The sequence below is a fragment of the Muntiacus reevesi genome, chromosome X (genome assembly GCF_963930625.1).
Source record: "Muntiacus reevesi chromosome X, mMunRee1.1, whole genome shotgun sequence".
Lineage (NCBI taxonomy): Eukaryota > Metazoa > Chordata > Mammalia > Artiodactyla > Cervidae > Muntiacus > Muntiacus reevesi.
The window spans coordinates 48993799-49012394 of record NC_089271.1 but is presented as its reverse complement, the minus strand read 5'-3'; the positions used below and the strand labels follow the sequence as shown (position 1 = coordinate 49012394).

Genomic DNA, 18596 nt, shown 5'->3' with positions numbered 1-18596 from the left:
ACCTTCATCAGGAGGTTCTTTTGTTCCTCCTCACTTTATGCCATTAGGATGTCATCTACATATCTGAGGTTGCTGATATTTCTCCGGCAATCTTGATTCCAGCTTGTGCTTCATCCAGCCTGGCATTTCGCATGACGTACTCTGCACAGAAGTTCAATCTGCAAATAAGTCTGTAGCAAGGCTTGGCCAAAAGAGACAGAGAGAAAAAAAAGAGTTGCACCTGATAAGTGCAATCAGGCACTAAAAGCAAGATAAGCATTTGGCATCCATGATCTTACTTAAGCCTCATCTTGGCTCTGTGGGCTACATAATATTTTTGTTCATATTGTACGGATATGTAAACTGGACCCAGCACCTGAGGTCACACAGTAAGTAACATATCAATCTCCTTCCTCACCTTTTCTGAAACTGTGATCCCTCCATCTACCCACATATCTAGTTCATTCTCAGTGTGGGGCAGTGGGAAGTGAGGGCATTTGTGACCAGATGGACCTAGAATCAAATTCTGGTTTTGCCACTTCCTGTACTTAATCTCAGAAACTGAGCCTCAGTTTCCTCTCTATGTGACAGGGATAATAGTAGAAATTAGCTCACAAGGAAGCTGTAAGGACTCAATTAAATAATAACACTAAAATCCCTGGTACAGCAACTGACATGTGCTCAGAAAATAGTTAACTCTTCCCTCTGGCCCTAGATTCCTAGGACTGAGAAAGCAGATTAAATAACCATCCCTTCTTGCCCTCAAGGAGTTAATTTCCTTCAAAATCCAAGAGCTCTGTTCCATCACCCCAGAACCAACCTTTGTGCTTGATGAGGAGGGCCCAGAAGGACCTGGTATATCAGTTCCAGGAGAACGGTCAACAAAAAGCTGATGTGGATGAAGCATCTCCACTTAGACATGATGATATCTCTGGCCTGGTGCTATTGTTCATGTTCAGAAGGTTTGAGCCCAATCTCCAAACTTGTGCTCTTTTAAATCTCCAGGTATCCCTTCTCTTGAGAAGGAGGGACTATCCTGTAGGGTGAGGAAGGCTCTGAATGTGGCATTGAATACACATAAGCCAGGATTGTCCAAGAGCTGGGGCTGGCATCTTGCCTGGAGAGAGGCCAGTTCCATGTCTCCCTTTTCCCCGTCATCTAGCTGTAAAATGAATGGAAACTAAACATACTAGAGTTCTGGGGCTGTCTGTTTGCTGGGTTGACTCAGGGTGGGATTTTTCTTTCCTATAAACATCCACAGGAACCCAGTAACTGAGGCCACAGAAAGGTTACTTAGCACAGATCATCTTTAAAAGGTAGCAGATATGAGAAAGGGGTTGGTGGGGCAAGACCCCAATCCTGGTCCTTTCTGACACAGATTTTAACCTTGAGACAGGAAGGACTTATGGTCCCATAATAATTAAGACTCTCATAGACATGAAACTTACAATGTGCAGAATAGTCAGAGGCCAAGACAGTCTAGAGCAGGACTGAGAAAATAAGATAATGGTTCAAAATAGAACTGCTGGACTCAGACCATCTGGGTTTGAGTCTTGATTCTGCTACTTACTGACAGTGTAATATTGAGAAATTTAATTAATTGCTCCATACCCTCAGTTTCCTTACCTATACGATGAGAAGAATAATAGCACCTATTTCATAAAGTTGTTATGAAGATTAACTAAGGTTGTACTTTCAGAATGCTTGACACACAGTAAGTGTTCAGTGAACATTAGCTTCTAGGACTAGAGAGGGATGAAACCTGATTGAGCTCAAAAATATAGGAAACTCCCTCCAGAGACCTAGGTTGGGGAGGGGTGTGGAGATGCTGAGTTGATTGGCATCAGTTTGTCTGTGGGAACCCAGAGGTGCTCTGGACTGTGTCTGTAGGAACTGTGGAGGGCAAGAGTGAGAAGTGGAGCCTAGAAAGAAAATTACTTGAAGATCTGCACACATGACATCAGCCATCAGTCAGAACCCCTATATCTCTGCCCTTTCCACCCATATAGAGAACATGTAGCTCCAGCACTTACCTTCAGGCAAAATCTCTAATGACATTTTATAAACTGCATAGGGAACATTCAGACTTCTACTATGGTATTTGGTACCACAGAAAAAAGCCTCCTCATTCTTGTATTTGAGTGATCCATGGCCTGTTAATTGCCACCTCTCCTAAGTCCACAAGAGGTTTCCTGTCAGAATTCCCTCATGGGAGAGAGACCTAGCTAGAATACAGTCTTGCTTATATAACAACTAGCTACCAGTCCTTTTCCCTTAATTGGGATGGATAACCAAGGGTCCTCAGGCAAATTAAGGGAACCTGCAGCATGAAAGCAAAAGACTGAAGTAAGCAAATAGAACAACTGACCCCAGAGAAATTTGGAAATTTTGGAAAGAAAAGAGAATTTCATAAAAGAAATGATCTTCAGCAAAATTCAAGAGGGTAAAACAGGAATAAAATAACAAAATGCCACAGAACAGGAACAATCAGACAAAAGAAAGACTCAGGAGTGGAAATAAGTTGCTGAAATTAAAAGAAAAGCAACAGAAGGAGTGGGAAATAAAATTAAGGAAATTTCCCAGGATTTAGGGCAAAAAGACACAAAGAAACACAATGTACAAGAGAAAATTTAAGAGATGAAGATTAATCCAGCAGGTTCAGCATCTGAATAACAGGAATTTTAGCCAGCAGGAACAGAAAACATGAAGGACAATTTGTCAAAAACATATTAGAAGTTAATTTTCCAAAGCTGAAGAAGGATCTCCAGAATAGGTCTCCAGAAAAATGAACCCAGGAAACAGTGGATCCAACCCAAGCAGTTACTGCTACAGCCTCCTCACAGGTTTTCAAGTTTCCTATTTTGTCATCACCCCCGCCCCGCCCCACCCACTTCACCAATATATCTGCACAACAGCCAGAGGGAACCTTTAAAAACTCAAGTCAGATATTCTCCCACCTCGGCTCAACCCTCCTGTAGATCCCATTGTGCCTTTCATGGGGGCGGGGGGGGGGTGGCGTGCTATAAGAGTAGACCCTCATTACCTATCTGGCCTCATTTTCTGTTACTTCCCTCTTTGCCTTCCTCCACCTGTCTAGCAACACTGACTTTTATATTCTTCAAAAAATGACAAGCATGACCCAATCAAAAAATGGGCCAAAGAACTAAACAGACATTTCTCCAAAGAAGACATACAGATGGCTAACAAACACATGAAAAGATGCTCAACATCACTCATTATCAGAGAAATGCAAATCAAAACCACAATGAGGTACCATTACACGCCAGTCAGGATGGCTGCTATCCAAAAGTCTACAAGCAATAAATGCTGGAGAGGGTGTGGAGAAAAGGGAACCCTCTTACACTGTTGGTGGGAATGCAAACTAGTACAGCCACTATGGAGAACAGGGTGGAGATTCCTTAAAAACCTGGAAATAGAATTGCCATATGACCCAGCAATCCCACTTCTGGGCATACACACTGAGGAAACCAGATCTGAAAGAGACACGTGCACCCCAGTGTTCATCGCAGCACTGTTTATAATAGCCAGGACATGGAAGCAACTTAGATGCCCATCAGCAGATGAATGGATAAGGAAGCTGTGGTACATATACACCATGGGATATTATTCAGCCATTAAAAAGAATTCATTTGAATCAGTTCTAATGAGATGGATGAAACTGGAGCCCATTATACAGAGTGAAGTAAGTCAGAAAGATAAAGACCAATACAGTATACTAATGCATATATATGGAATTTAGAAAGATGGTAATGATAGCCCTATATGCAAGACAGAAAAAGAGACACAGATGTATAGAACAGACTTTTGGACTCTATGGGAGAAGGTGAGGGTGGGATGATCTGAGAGAATAGCATTGAAACATGTACATTATCAAGTGTGAAACAGATCGCCAGTCCAGGTTGGATGCATGAGACAAGTGCTCAGGGCTGGTGCACTGGGATGACCCAGAGGGATGGGATGGGGAGGGAGGTGGGAGGGGGGTTCAGGATGGGGAACACATGTAAATCCATGTCTGATTCATGTCAGTTTATGGCCAAAACCACTACAATATTGTAAAGTAATTAGCCTCCAACTAATAAAAATAAATGGAAAAAAAAAATGACAAGCAGGAGACAGTGCTAGGCACAGTCCTGCTCTAGGGCCTTTGCATTGACTGTTCTTCCTATTTGGAATGTTCTTTCCCCAGGTATCCACTTGGCTAGCTCTCTCACTTCATGCAAGTTTTTGTTCATGGGCTAACTTTTCAGTAATCTTTCCCTTACCAACCTATTTAAAATTTTGATAACCTCCCACTCTCACTGGCATCCCTGTCCTTTTTTTCCCTGATTTTTTCATCCATGGCACTAGTCAAACTTAAACTTGTTATATATTTTACTTATTTATCTGATCATTTTCTTTCTTCCTCGCTAGAATATTACTCCATGGGGACAAGGATGTCTGTCTATTTCACTGCTGTATCCTCAGATTCTAGAACAGTACCTGGCACACAGTAGATTCTTAATAAATATTTGTTGAAAGAATGAATACAATAAAGGCAAACAATTCAAAGAAAAAAGAAAGGCTATTAGACAATTCATGTGTATGTGTTTGTGTGTGTGTGTAACTGTTCAAGAAAATTATGGGCTAACTGCAAAGCTAAATGAAATGCAACATGATTATAAGCAGCTGATGGGATATGAGGGACTCCTTCTGGCCTTGATAGTAGAAACATTCTCTTTTAAGATGTCCAAATATTGTGACATTGGACTTGTAGAGAAGGAACTGTATTCCTGGCTCACCACTTAGCTTGGTTTTGAAAAATAGTCATGATAGTGTAGATGCTGTTTATTGTTTTTCAAGTTTTATAGTCAATCTGGGGACAAAGCAGGGAAGACCTGGATGTGGCTGCAGAACAGAATGTAAATGTTAATAACCTAGACAATGTAAAGAAAAGATGAGACTGACAATGTGGGTCATTGAATGGTAGAGGGAGGGTGATGATTCTAATATCCTTGTCTTAAAAAGTAGGTGGTCAAAATCATCTGTCAAAAATAAATGGAATAAAGTTTAAGTATATAGTCTTTTCAAGTTACAAAGTCAACTAGGAACAAAAGAGGAATATAAGTGTTAAACACTGCAGGGGAGTCGAGGGAAAAGTGAGGCAGTGTACATAAGCAAAGCCCTCATTGTCATACTTGGGAGTCAACAGGATATTGTCTGAATTTTACAAACCAAGAGATGAAGTATATAGGTGTTTTCTAGAGTTGTAAGGCAACCACCAGCAGAACTAAGTGCAAAAACTGTTAAAAGTTTGCTTTGAAGGGGTGGGATGGAGATGAGGAGGGTCAAGGCAGGGGACTACTCATTTTTAGCATATTCTCCTTCTGTTCTGTTTGATTTTTGCCTTGTATGTGCATTATTCTAATAAAAATAAGATCCTAAAATGTATAATGATTTTACAACAAAATAATTATATATCCTATGATACTTTATGATAATATCAGAAAGGGTATGTGGATATCCAATTAGACTTGCCCTCCGGAGAGGAAAATCATACTGTAATGTGTCTTGATATGTTTATGAAGAGGATTGGAAAGGATATTATGGGACGTAATACCCCATATAGTGGTAAAGTCTCTGGTATTTGGAATCACAATGATCTGGGTTCAAGTTCTCTTTCTGTCATTCACTAGTTGATCTGTCATGGGCAAGTTACCTCCCTTAACCTCAATTTGTCCTTTGTAAAGTGAGGCTAATGCTCATACAGTAGAAATGTAAGCCTCTGAAGAGAAAAAGCCACCTCTGTAGAGGTGCCTAATATATAGTTGGTGTTCAGTGTTTGCATGTGAGGCCTGAACCTTCCTCACAGGTGTGTGCAAAGAGAAGAGGAGGAGTGTTAGTCCAAAAGTGGGTAGCTGGTTTCCTTGTCTAAGGGAAATTTGCCTTTGGTTTAATAAAATGTATTCATTTTGGTTGTGGAAACAATAGCTCTCAGGGCTTAAAGTGATACAAATTGAATTAAATTGCCCTGTACATAAAAGGGAGAAAACAATGAGAGTTCACTAGCAGCTCAAGGGAGAGGGTACATGAACCTGCAAATGGGAAGGACAGGAGCTGCTCTCTCTGCGTGTTTGGAACAGAAAGAGCCCAACAGAGATATGGATTGGGGTCCAGGAGAAGAGTTGGTTAGGAAGCCTGTCCCAGTGATGTGAACAACTTAGGAAATGTGAAGAGCAGGAAAGTCTGATGTTCAATATTAACTTGATTGCTATGCTGTGCTGTACAACTTAGATGACTAAAGAAGTGATAGATAGCCTTGGAAGGAAATCTTTGCCACTTGCTCCCAGCTTTGAGAATTTTCCAACATTCAGAGGTACTGATTTTATATAGTTTGGGGGAAGGGAAATGTGTTAGGAGAGGACTGGTGGTGAGGATATTCTGGGCTTTCCATGTAAACTTTAGGGGTCTGAAATCTTGACTGCTCCAGTATTAGGCAGTTTCATTCCCTGACATTCTGCATTAAGCAGTCTTTAGCTTGCCTTTCCTTATCTCCTGAACAAAGCTACCTGGTGATAACTCAGCTTTTCATCTTTGTTCCAAGTTAATATGTAGGATCTATATGATTGCAGGTATTTGCCTGCTGATCTGTGAATGCTGGAAACCCATCTGGGACCCAGTGACCTAGGTGTGTTCAGAGTTTCTGAGCAGATGCTGAAGATGAAAAGATTCCAAGTGTTCACAAGGAGAGAAGGTTGTGAGAAATCTCTCTAGTCAAATGGTGAAGGTTGCAAGTGAATTTGTTTTGTTCTCTCCTGATAAAGTTTCATCCTGTCCTTTGATCCCCAGATCATAACATAAGAGTGGTTATGGTATGTGGTTATGGTATTATTCTAGGAGGGTGGTGATATTAACAGGGAACTGGGGAAGTTTAACTTTGAACATTTTGGGGAATGCCTCTCCGATGGACATGGACTGAGACTTCGGCTGAGTTCCTTGAGTCCAATAACTGCTAAGAGTCCAACTTTATATTCTTTTAAAGTTACTCCAGGATCCTAAAGGCCACAACCAGTACTTAAAATGCTGTGAAATTTAAAATGATGGAGGTATAACAGAAGGTAGATGTAACAGAGGGCATTCAATGGGGAAGAAATTGTATGAGCAAAGGCTCCTAAGTAAGAGAAGGCAGGATATGTCTGGTGATAGTGAAGTGTTTGGAATACAGGCAGCACTCAGAAAAATAGCAAGAAAAAGGCTGGAAAACTAGTCAGGGCTATATTTTGGGAGAGGCTCAGAATCAAAGTCAGACATTTCTTTAAAGAGTAGTTTATACACACTGTCAGGAATACTTCACCTGCAATTCACATTTCAACTCATTGCAATCATAGAACTGCTTATGACTCACAGATATAGAGAACAAACTAGTGGTTACCAGTGGGGAGAGGGAAGGGGATTAAGACATGCAAGCTATTAGGGAAAAAAAAGCTACAAGGGTATATTGTATAATACAGGGAACATAGTTAACACTTTGTAATAAGTGTAAAAGGAAAGTAGCCTTTCAAAATTGTATTAAAAATATAACATTAAAAATTAAAAAAAGAAACCTGTCATATGGCATATATTCCCAAACAGTGGCTTCAATAGGACATACACATATTGATCTCACCTAAAAGAAATCCAGAGTTAAGCAGTCCAAAGCTGGCGAGGTGGCCCTATGAAATTGTTAGAGGTCCCGATTCTTTTCAGTTTACTCCTCCACTATCATTAGGGTGATGACCTTTGTCCTCACAGCCTTTATTCCAGAAGACATGCTGTGTCCAGGTAAAAATCAGATGCTCTATCACTAGGGAAGGAGAGGAGAATGTATATTAAGGTAAATAATTAGCAATCTATGCCACAAGTGTCTGTACTGAAACTATCCCCTCCAAGGTCACCAGAAACCAGACCACTACCTGACTGCTACAATCCCTAACCATTTTTTCAGACTTTTTTTTGACCTCTGGGTAGCATTCAACACTACTGACCCCGCCCTCCCTTTGAAATATTCTCTTCCCTTGCTTTTGTGACATTACTTTCTCCTGCTTTTCAATCTCCTTGGCCATTACTTATCTGTCTCTCTCCTGGGCTCCTCTTCCTTTGCATATGCTGAGGTCACTGCTGGCCTCCAGGGCTCTTCCCTAGCCTCCTTCTCTTCTTAAGGTTTTCATTCTTCCCAGGTGCTCTTGCTCTTTCCCATGGATTAAAGAACTGTTCATATTATAGCTCAGGGATGGTGCACTGGGATGACCCAGAGGGATGGGATGGGGAGGGGAGTGGGAGGGGAGTTCAGGATGGGGAACACATGTAAATCCATGGCTGAATCATGTCAATGTATGGCAAAAACCACTACAATATTGTAAAGTAAATAGCCTCCAACTAATAAAAATAACTGGGAAAAAAAATAAAGAACTGTTCATATTATAGATCTGTAACCTCAGTCCAGACCTCGTCTCAGCTTCAGATATGTATATTCAACTGCCTGTGGGTCATTTCCACTTGGCTGTTGTGCAAGAACCTCAAAATCAATGCCCAGGTCCCCTTAATTAGTATTCCATGTATTAGTGAAAGGGGTTACCTTCTACACATTTGATCTCTCAAATTAGATTCCCAAGAGTTCCCTTTGACACTTCCCTCCTCCTCACTTCTTTTCCTACATCCAATTATTCATAAGGTCTTGTCATTTTTAATTTAATATCTCTGAATTCAGCCATTTCTCACTGCCTCCACTGCTACCATTCTAGGCCTAACCACAGTCACTGCTTACCTGGATGACTACTCTCCATTTTTCCAGGAAGACATCTAATTCATACTCCTAATGGGTTGGGCAACTAGAATGGCATTCTTTCTTTAAAACAAATCTATGCTGTATCCAAACCTAGAACCCTTCAATAACCTCTTGGTGTTCTCAAGACCAAGAACAAAGTCCTTACCTTGGCATTCAAGGCTTGCCGTGATTTGAAAGGGATGGGAATTTAGAGTACTGGAACTGGAAGAAAGGAAGGGCTGTGTCTAATGCGAAATAAAGCCCTGTAGCTGGGGAAGAGAACCTAGGAGACAGGAAAGTGGTGAGCTGATGTCACAAACTTGGAGCAAGCAACAATTTAGAGAAAAAATCAGGAGAATAGAAACCCACCTTGAATATCTATAAAGTGTGTGTGCATGTGTATACATATGTTGAATTGTTCACAGAACATAGGGATTCACATTTCATTTGCTTAAATGAGGAAAGGATGACTTCATAAAGCAGAAGGCATAACCATTTTAATTATTTTTGGATGTAGGAAAGGTATTGAATATTAATCCTATAACTGACCACTATGTTGAATTTTATTATGGTTCCTAATAGTTTTAATTGATGCTCTCAGGTGGTCCAGCTCTGCATTCATACTCTGTAATTAATAATAATGTTTTCTTTCCATTTTTAATGCATCTTATTCTGTTCTCCTGAATAGACTCAATTACTTATATAAATTTGTTATGTGATAAAAGTACCATTTCAAATCAGTTGGGGAAAAAATGGATGAATTTGCACATGGTGTAGGGAAGAGGTTACATTTTTTTGGGAAAATAATCCTTATACAAATGTTTGAGTGATCAAACCTTTAAATGTAAATAATAGAGCCATAAAACTGAAAAAAAAAACCAGATTATTATAAAATAGAAGTCTATAAAGCATCTGTAAGCATGAAGCAGAATCCAGTCATGATAAAGGAAAACCTGATACATTTCACTACATAATAATTGAACCTTTTTGTACAACAAAGAATATTACAAATAACATGAAAGATATTTGTAATATATGCAGCACACAAATGTGCAAGAGACATTGCTTGTGGAAATGTTATTTTGTGTATCTTTTTAGAGTAAGTTGACAAGTCTGCGTATCAAAATGGAGTCAACTCTGCTTGTAACAGTAAATAAAAAATGGAAACAATTGAAATATCTATGTACCCCTGGAATGGTCAAATACATCATGGGACATTTATACAGAAAAGATTATGGAGCAGTTAAGAAAAATGTACAGTATGGAAAGCTGTAAACAGCTTAATTCTAAAGAATATACAACTGGGAAAAAAAACCCAGGTCACAGAATAACAGATATAGTGTACCATTTGTGGGGAGAAAACTCAAATAATCAGTATATGAATAGAAACAAATCTGGAAGAATGTATATCAAAGTATTAATAGTGGCTATTTCTGGAGCATGAGCTAAGTATGTTACAAACTTCTGTATTATTTGAAATTTCACAACTACAACACATTACTTTTGCAATAAGCAAAAATAAAGATATAAAAATAAATATATTCAATGAATGAATCGCTTTGAGGCGGTGGTTTTGGTTTGGAATGGCTTCAGACCGAGCCTGGTACAGTGGCATAAACACGGCCTTTGGCGTCAGACAGCCCTGAGCTGGGCCCCATTGCCCCACCCCCCGAGGAAGGAGAAGGGGGGTGGCAGGGGGCTGCGGAAAGGGGCTGGGCTGGGCTGTCTGCAGCTCTAGTCTAGGACGCTGACTTCCAGAGAGACTGAGAGTCGGCAGACAAATTCCGGACTCGCTGGAGGACAAGGTGAGGGACGTTGAGATTGGTTTCCAGACAGTGGTTCCAGTCCTCTCGAACATAGAGCCAGGCAGGTGGGCAATTTTTACTGCACCACTGCAGCTAGGGGAGAGGTTACTCGGAGCGGGATGTAGGCAGCGAAGACGACCAAGAGAGTAGTAGGTTTATGGACTGGAGAGCACAGAGCAGTTGAGGAAGGGAGGGGAGAAAAACTGGGAACTGGGCGTGTTGAATGGTGAATGGGGAATATGAGGGGGAAGGGGAATACTGAGGGGAACTGGAAATTCAGAGAAGAAAATAGGGGAGTGTAGAGAATGGTTAAGGAATACTAGGGGAGGGAGTGCAATAGTAACATGAAGGAGGATGATGTGAGGAATGGAAATAAGGAGTCCTGTGGGGTAAATAGGAAAGTCAATGGAGAACTAGGGAGCGGGGATCAAGGCAGAGGGAATACGGGCTGGTACGAAGTGGGGGATAAGGAATGAGGAGTAGGGAGCGGGGGAAGGGCAGACGGAGGCCCCCCTAGGGAGGCGGAAAGGGGCGGGGCCACTTCCGGCCTGGAGCGGGGAGGGAAGTCTCTGAGTTTATGAGGGGCTCAGAGGGCGTGGACGCACTCAGGAATTGTAGAAGGACGAGGTGAGCAGCCCTGGATCTGAGCCCGGGAGGGGTCTGCCTCACCCTCTGGGATCTGCAGAAATCCTGCTGTAAAGGACCGGATCGTACCGGATCTATCCAGTCAGGAAGGGAGGGGACTGGACCTTGTTTGGCTGGGCCTAAAGATGGAATCACTAGCTCAGTACTGATTTGAGGAGGGGATGTATTAGGGACGGGGAAGAATCAAGATGCACTTGGGCCCTGTTTGGAGGGGGGGGGGCGTATTATGAAAAAGGGCGGGACCAGGCGGTGTTCTGGACTTGGGGTTATTCAGTAGGGGAGGGGTCAGGACTACCGGACACTGCGACAATTTGAGAGTGAGGTTTGTTGGGGAGGGGGCGGGACCGAATGATACTATGAACTTGGAGAGGGGCGTGTTGGAAAAAGGTGTTGGACTGAGTCCTCGACTATTACGCATGCGCACTATGGATCGCTAGAAAGGGGCGTGTAGAGAAGGGCCAGCTTGGAGAGACACCAGCTGCTGAGTGCGCATGTGCAGGGTGGACATCAAAGAAAGGGCCTCTGCTGGGAAAGCGGGTGGGGCTGAGATGGGCCCTGCAACGGATGCGCATGCGCATTGTCGACTTGCGGCTAGGGGGGGTGCGCTGGGAAAGGGGGCGGGGTCCTCAGGGCTGCCGCGCTGGCACATCTTCCTGGAGAAGGGGAGGGTGCGGCTGCAGAGAATTGAGACCTAGACGTTCTGGAATACTGAATTTGAGAACGAAGTCTTTGGGTGGGGGGGGTGGGCTTTGGGAGGGTTTGGGATTGGGTGGGGATCAGCCTCCAGGCAGAGCGGGAGAGAAGACGTTCAGTGGGTTTGCCTCTTGACCCAGGCTTTCTCCCCTTCAGGCTCAGCTCTTGCCAGGCCGACTTGAGACATGTCTGACACAAGCGAGAGTGGTACGGGTCCAACCCGCTTCCAGGTAAGCCCTTCTTCTGCCCTCTCCCTAGCTGCTTTTGCTCTCCAACTCTTGTTGCTGCCCCCAATCCCTTGGCACCTCCCCTCCCATCCTAATCTTTCTCCACCTACCTCCTTGCTTGGGTGCTGCCCCCCTCCCCCAAGTAGAGGGAGGGAGGAGGGAAGGAAGGAGGGAGGAAGCAAGTCTAGAGGGAGATTGGGCCCGCCCCTCTTCTGCTCAGGAGAGGCCTTGCTGGGCAGAGGTGGTCAGAGCACACTGCAAATTGGAGTTAGTATAGGTCAGAGAAGTGAAGCCCTGGAATTTTGGAGCTATTTGCTTAACTGGGGGTGGGGAGAAAGTCTGTGAGCTTCCCTGCTTCATCTTGCAGGCTGAAGCTTCAGAAGAGGACCCTGGCTTGAAGATGCAGGCCGTACTGACAGTGACCCAGAACTTGGAGGCCTCAGAGACACCGAAGGCCTCAAAGACACCAGAGGTCTCAAAGGGCACAAAGACCTCAAATACTGTAGGAGTCTCAAAGGCCACTGAGGCTCAGGAGGTATCTGCCACTCAGGCTTCACCTACCACTAAGCTGACCGATACCCAGTTTCTAGCAGCCAAAAAGAAGAGTCCTGCAGCTGACACCAAAATGCAGCATACTGATCCTCAGGCTGTGACAGTGCCTGCTACTGAGACCAAAAAGGTCAGCTATGTGGCTGATACAAAGGTCAATACAAAGACCCTGGAGACTGAGTCTACTGCCTCTCAGGCTCTGGCAGATGAACCTGAGCCTGAGGGTGCAGTTCGTCAGGCTCAGGAGAATCAGGATACCCGGCCCAAGATCAAGGCCAAGAAAGCCCGAAAGGTAAGATCTTTGCTTTTCTACTTCTCTCAGTTGGTTCATGGTTCTGTAAACCTTTAGAAGGTTGGTTCCCTCTCCTCATAATAGCTGTAGGGGGACACAAAGAGGAATCTGTTATAATTCCTGTCTTCAGAAAGCTCATAGACTGGACATGAGATAGGAATACGAATAGCCAAAATCTAAACAAAATGCAGTTTATGTTTACGTAGTAGCTTACCATATGTCAAGGGCTTGAGCTAGGCATATTCACACAGGTTATCTCATTAAATCCTGAAAGTAATCTAGTTTTGTAGAGAAGGAAGTTGAGTCCCAGAGAGGTGGAGTGACTTGTCCAGGGTGATATAAACAGAATCAGTGGTGGACACAGGAAGAGGAGAAGCCTCAGACTTTACACTTGGGTTGCTCCTGGCCTGGTGGGAAGATGAAACTCCTACTTGGAAACCAGTGAAAGATGAATACAAGACTCAACATGGCCAATATCTAGTGAGTCAGGTTGTTACTACAAGGGTGGGATTAGAGGGGACTTCTGGAAAAGAGAAGATGAAGGAAAAAGGACCATCTGCTTCATCTGGCAATATTGTGTTTGTTCTCTGTTGATGCAGGTGAAGCATCTGAATGGGGAAGAGGACGGCAGCAATGATCAGAGTCAGGCTTCTGGAACCACAGGTGGCCGAAGGATCTCAAAGGCCCTAATGGCTTCAATGGCCCGCAGGGCTTCAAGGGGCCCCATAGCATTTTGGGCCCGCAGGGCATCAAGGACTCGGTTGGCTGCTTGGGCCCGGAGAGCTTTGCTTTCTCTGAGATCACCCAAGGCCCGTAGGGGCAAGGCTCGCCGCAGAGCTGCCAAGCTCCAGTCATCCCAAGAGCCTGAAGCACCACCACCCCGGGATGTGGCCCTTTTGCAAGGGAGGGTAAGAACCCTGTCCTCTCCACTCTGCATTATTCTCTGCTTTGCCTGCCTTCTTCTCTGCCATTGTGTCAAGTTTTTTGCAAACATATTTTGATCTTTCCATCTTTTCCACTTCTCCCAGGCAAACGATTTGGTGAAGTACCTGTTGGTTAAAGACCAGACGAAGATTCCCATCAAACGCTCAGGTAGAGTCCTACTAACCCCTTCCTCCGTCTAGCTCTGCCCTCCATTGCCCTCTCCCCCACATGCTGAGGGCATTTCTTGCTCTCCTGTTTCCATTTATGCCCTCTCAAAGTTCTAATTTGGCAGTAGTAGCATCTTTGTTCACTAGCTCAGAACCTGTTTGTGCCACCCACAGCAGGGTTGGTAAAGGGTCTATAGTTTGGGTATGGGGGCCACTTGGCTTCACTTCAGCCCAGGTGCTCGCAACACTCTCCCCTTGCAGACATGCTGAAGGACATCATCAAAGAATACACTGATGTGTACCCTGAAATCATTGAACGAGCAGGCTATTCCTTGGAGAAGGTGAAGGGGCAGACCTGGGGGATGGGTGCAATGGGGAAGCCTTGAATCAAACAAAGGTGTACATGTTTCTTCTGGGGGGCACCACAGAGACTAATCCAGCCCCGTCACTGTGCAGATGGGAAGACAGTGGCCTAGCAAGGGGCATAGACTAGCTTGAGGTCACACAGCAAGTCCAAGGTAAAATCACAGCTAGGACCCAAGCTACCCAGCTTAGTCTGGGCTTCTGTCCACTGCTGGACAGTCCTGTAATGTACTTCAGATACTCACTTCTCGACTTCTTTCCCCACTCTCTGGCTCCCTGGATTCCACTAATCACAAAGATGACAATAACAATAATGCATTTGTTGCCTGTTTGCTGTGTGCTGGCCACTCAACTAAGTGCTTTATGTGCATTATCTCACTGATTTCACATGCATACACACACACACACAAATACAAACATACACACAGAGAGAGACAGACTCCTGAGTACATGGGGAGCTATGGGATGCCAAGGAAGATGAATTCTGTGGTCTCACAAACTGTTCTCCCCATTCACAGGTTTTTGGGATCCAATTAAAGGAGATTGATAAGAATGACCACTTGTACATTCTTCTCAGCACCTTAGAGCCCACTGATGCAGGCATACTGGGAACGTAAGCTGGGATAGGGCTGGGATGGGAGGGAGGCATCTGCTTTCGTTCATGGTACTAGTTCATCCCTGTCTTCTCCCTATACCCCCTTGAGAAATAAGAAGGACAGAGCCCTTTTCTATCACTCACACGTAGTTGGAGCCCTGCACACAGGAGTGGTATCTGATTGTGATTGTTTGTAGGGTGTATAAGCTTCGGGTAGTGCACTCTTAGTGTAAGATTTTCTGATTTTCCAGAAACTTCCCAAGAAAGCAGACTTGTCATTCCTTGTCTCTTCATATTGGCCTTGGTAGAATAGTTCTCACAGGAGAGCTTCCTGGATCATGATGATTGATGGGCAGGGGCATCAGTGGGGCTATGCCTAGAATTTTCTTGGAACTGATGGGTCTGGGGGAGCAAGAAGGGACTCACAATTGACTGGATGCCCAGATCATACCATTCTTCTATTCTCTCAGCAACACAGGAAGAGGAGGATGTGTCTTTCCCGTTTTATGAATAGGAGACTAGGTTCAATATTTTAAATGCCTTACCCAGGATCACATAGAGCTTGAAGCATAGACTGGGCAGAATTCTCCCATATCTAAAGAATCTGGGAGAAGCTAGCCTAGTGAGCTGGCTGATGTGTTTTTTTTTTGCAGATGGCTGCTGGATGTAAACTTTCTTTCTGTCCCATTATTCTCCTAGGACCAAGGACTCACCAAAGCTCGGTCTCCTCATGGTACTTCTTAGCATCATCTTCATGAATGGAAATCGGTCCAGTGAGGGTGAGTGGCTGGGTTGGCAGCTGGATGGGCGGTCATGGTCAGAATTGCACATGTTCATTTTCTATCCCTGTTTCCTTTTTCCTCCCCTTGCAGCTGTCATCTGGGAGGTGCTGCGCAAGTTGGGGCTGCGCCCTGGGTATGATTGGGCTCTGTCGGCACTTGCTGTCCATGTTGTCCTTTGGCAAGAGAGGATGGTCCCAGGATTGCATCAACCTGGTGGTCTGGTGGGGTGGGGTGGGGGTGCTGGATTGGGTCCAGGGTTCTGACCTAGGTGGATGGGGAAATGGTCCTGAACTCTGCTCTATGTCACTGACTCTTGGGTTTCTATGGAGCTTCCATCTTATGCTGGAAGCTTCTTTTCCATGTGGGAAATGTCTCTGTCCATATGTGGGAAGTGCTGTAGCCCCAGTTATATTTATCTATGTTTGTAGTTATATATGTATATATTTATTTTATCATTCTCTACTGTCAGGATACATCATTCACTTTTTGGAGATGTGAAGAAGCTCATTACTGATGAGTTTGTGAAGCAGAAGTAAGTCTGTATGGTGTTGCTGTGTTCTGTGCATTTTGCCTGTCTTCAAAATGGGTGATAAAACTATGGTGCATGTGCCTGTGCTTGTGCATGTTATATAAGTGCATATGCAAGTGGCAGCTTATTCCTGAGGTAGTGGCAGAGAATATGAGTACACGTTTACTGATCTACTTGTACTTTCATACATGCCTTTGGAGCAGTTCTTCAGGGGAAAGATTGTCATCACCAGTATTGTATGTGTGAGGAAACTGAAACTGAGAGAGGTGAAGTAATTTGCTCAGGGTTATACAGGCAGCAGATAGAAGAGTTGTATTTAAATCCTGACTTCAATACCTTGGTTCTTTTTACTATGCTAGCTAGGGCTTCATAGAAATTAATTTCCATAAAGAAATGCCATAGAATGGTAGCTTTAGGCAGCCAGGTACTGTCCTGGAGCCTTGACTTGAACATCTCATTTCATTTTCATAACTACCCTGCAGAATAGCTGTGGTCATCCCAACCCCAGTATCAGTTGAGGAGCCTGGGGCTCAGAGAGTAGAAGTCCAAACATGGCCCTGACTGGTAAAGGATTATTTGGATCTGAAGCCCAGTCCTCCTGACTTTTATGGCCAGGGACCACCCTGTTCTTGGTACTTGGAGAACATGTGTGCACTCATGCAGGTGCACCAGCACACATGCCTGTATTCTCGCACACAAATGGTCGAGAGTATGCATTGAATCTGCTGCTCTTGGTTGACTGTTTTGTCCCATACAGTCATTTCCTAGGATGGACTGCATCAGGGTTTAGTCAGGCCATGGATGAGCCCGTTGGTGGGGTGTGCTCAGAGCAGGGGGCCTAAAGAATTGGCTTCTCTATTTGCAATACATCCAACAGGAATCTGGGTTGTTGTGACAGGGGCACAAAACTTGTGGCCTTCTTATGAACAAATACTCTATGCAGGCCCCTTGTACCTCCACATGGCTGCTGGGTAGGTCAGTGAGATAGGGCTGAAGATTGGAAGAAAAGCTGCAGTAGTCAGTGGGGGAGTTTGCCACCTAAATGCATGAATGGGCTGTTAGTGGTCTTATAGACATAAAGGCTTTGAACCTCTCTTTTCAAGGTACCTGGACTATGTCAGAGTCCCTAATAGCAATCCCCCTGAATATGAGTTCTTCTGGGGCCTGCGCTCTTATTATGAAACCAGCAAAATGAAAGTCCTCAAGTTTGCCTGCAAGGTAATTGGAGAACTGCCCAAGCTTGGCATACCAAGAGCATGGGGTGCCACTGTTTGGGGTAGGCTGTGTGCAGAGCAGCCTGCAGCTCATGCATGAACATTCTGAAGCCTGTATTAATGTGCAGACACTTTATTTGAATCATTTAATACTTACAACTGACATGTCATTGCCTTACTGCAAGTGAGAAAACTCGGGCTCAGAGGTTGTTAGGTGTCATGTCCAAGGTCACATATAAGTGTCAAAGCAGAGCTGGAATATTAGGTGCATAACTACTAGTAGTATTTATGGTATTATAATTTGCATAGAGTAGGCACTTGGTGCTCAGATTTGGATCCTTCAGATGGTTGTTCTTCCTGTCGTAGGTACAAAAGAAGGACCCTAAGGAATGGGCAGCTCAGTACCGAGAGGCAATGGAAGCAGATATGAAGGCTGCAGCTGAGGCTGCAGCTGAAGCCAAGGCAAGGGCTGAGATTAGAGCGCAGATGGGCATTGGGCTCGGCTCTGAGAATGCTGCTGGGCCCTGCAACTGGGATGAAGCTGATATTGGCCCCTGGGCCAAAGCCCGTATCCAGGCGGGAGCTGAAGCTAAAGCCAAAGCCCAGGAGAGTGGTGGTGCCAGCTCTGGTGCCAGTGCTGGTGGCAACTTTGGTGCCAGCACCAGCCTGACAGCCACTCTCACGTTTGGGCTCTTCTCAGGCCTTGGTGGAGCTGGTGCCAGCACCAGTGGTGGTTCTGGTGCCTGTGGTTTCTCCTACAAGTGAGATTTCAGGTATCTACTTATATTTGGGGGAAGCCAGGGCTCATGGGGGTGGGATAAAGAGCTGGGTGGTTATAGGAAGGCCAGGGTTGGAGGATCACATGGAGAGTGTGAAAAATACTACTTTTGGCATTTTATTCCTTCCTATTGGTGGATATAATTGACTTTTTTATTTTCTTTTACTTGTGTTTTCAGATATTCCTAATCCCAGCAGTCTTTCTCTTCGAGCCAGGGTGCATCCTCAGAAACCTCTTCAACACAGCTCTCTAGG

At 44.3% G+C, this 18596-nt stretch overlaps 2 protein-coding genes and 1 non-coding gene across 6 annotated transcripts in view; 2 read left to right on the top strand and 1 right to left on the bottom strand.

The window, feature by feature from the left end:
- ITIH6 (inter-alpha-trypsin inhibitor heavy chain family member 6) overlaps positions 1 to 900 on the bottom strand; it is a 37420-nt gene extending 36520 nt beyond the window's left edge. Inside the window, 1 exon segment of the mRNA XM_065916725.1 lies at positions 832 to 900. Within this exon segment, the coding sequence (XP_065772797.1) occupies positions 832 to 900 (69 nt within the window).
- A 9564-nt stretch (positions 901 to 10464) lies between these two features.
- MAGED2 (MAGE family member D2) lies at positions 10465 to 18596 on the top strand. 4 transcript variants are annotated; one of them, XM_065916070.1, is made up of 13 exons: positions 10465 to 10584; positions 12079 to 12152; positions 12517 to 12990; positions 13590 to 13898; positions 14019 to 14082; positions 14343 to 14422; positions 14963 to 15057; positions 15739 to 15818; positions 15912 to 15954; positions 16291 to 16353; positions 17454 to 17568; positions 17931 to 18337; positions 18521 to 18596. In XM_065916070.1, the coding sequence occupies exons 2-12, from the start codon at positions 12108 to 12110 to the stop codon at positions 18327 to 18329; spliced, it is 1767 nt and encodes a 588-aa protein (XP_065772142.1). In that variant the 5' UTR covers positions 10465 to 10584; positions 12079 to 12107; the 3' UTR covers positions 18330 to 18337; positions 18521 to 18596. The 4 variants fall into 4 exon arrangements, with proteins under 4 accessions (XP_065772142.1, XP_065772146.1, XP_065772143.1 ...); XM_065916074.1 differs by lacking the exon at positions 10465 to 10584 and adding an exon at positions 10586 to 10649; XM_065916071.1 differs by lacking the exon at positions 10465 to 10584 and adding an exon at positions 11120 to 11211.
- On the top strand, positions 17166 to 17293 carry LOC136154981 (small nucleolar RNA SNORA11). The gene has a single exon (XR_010660675.1). It is a non-coding gene; the product is annotated as a small nucleolar RNA SNORA11 (small nucleolar RNA).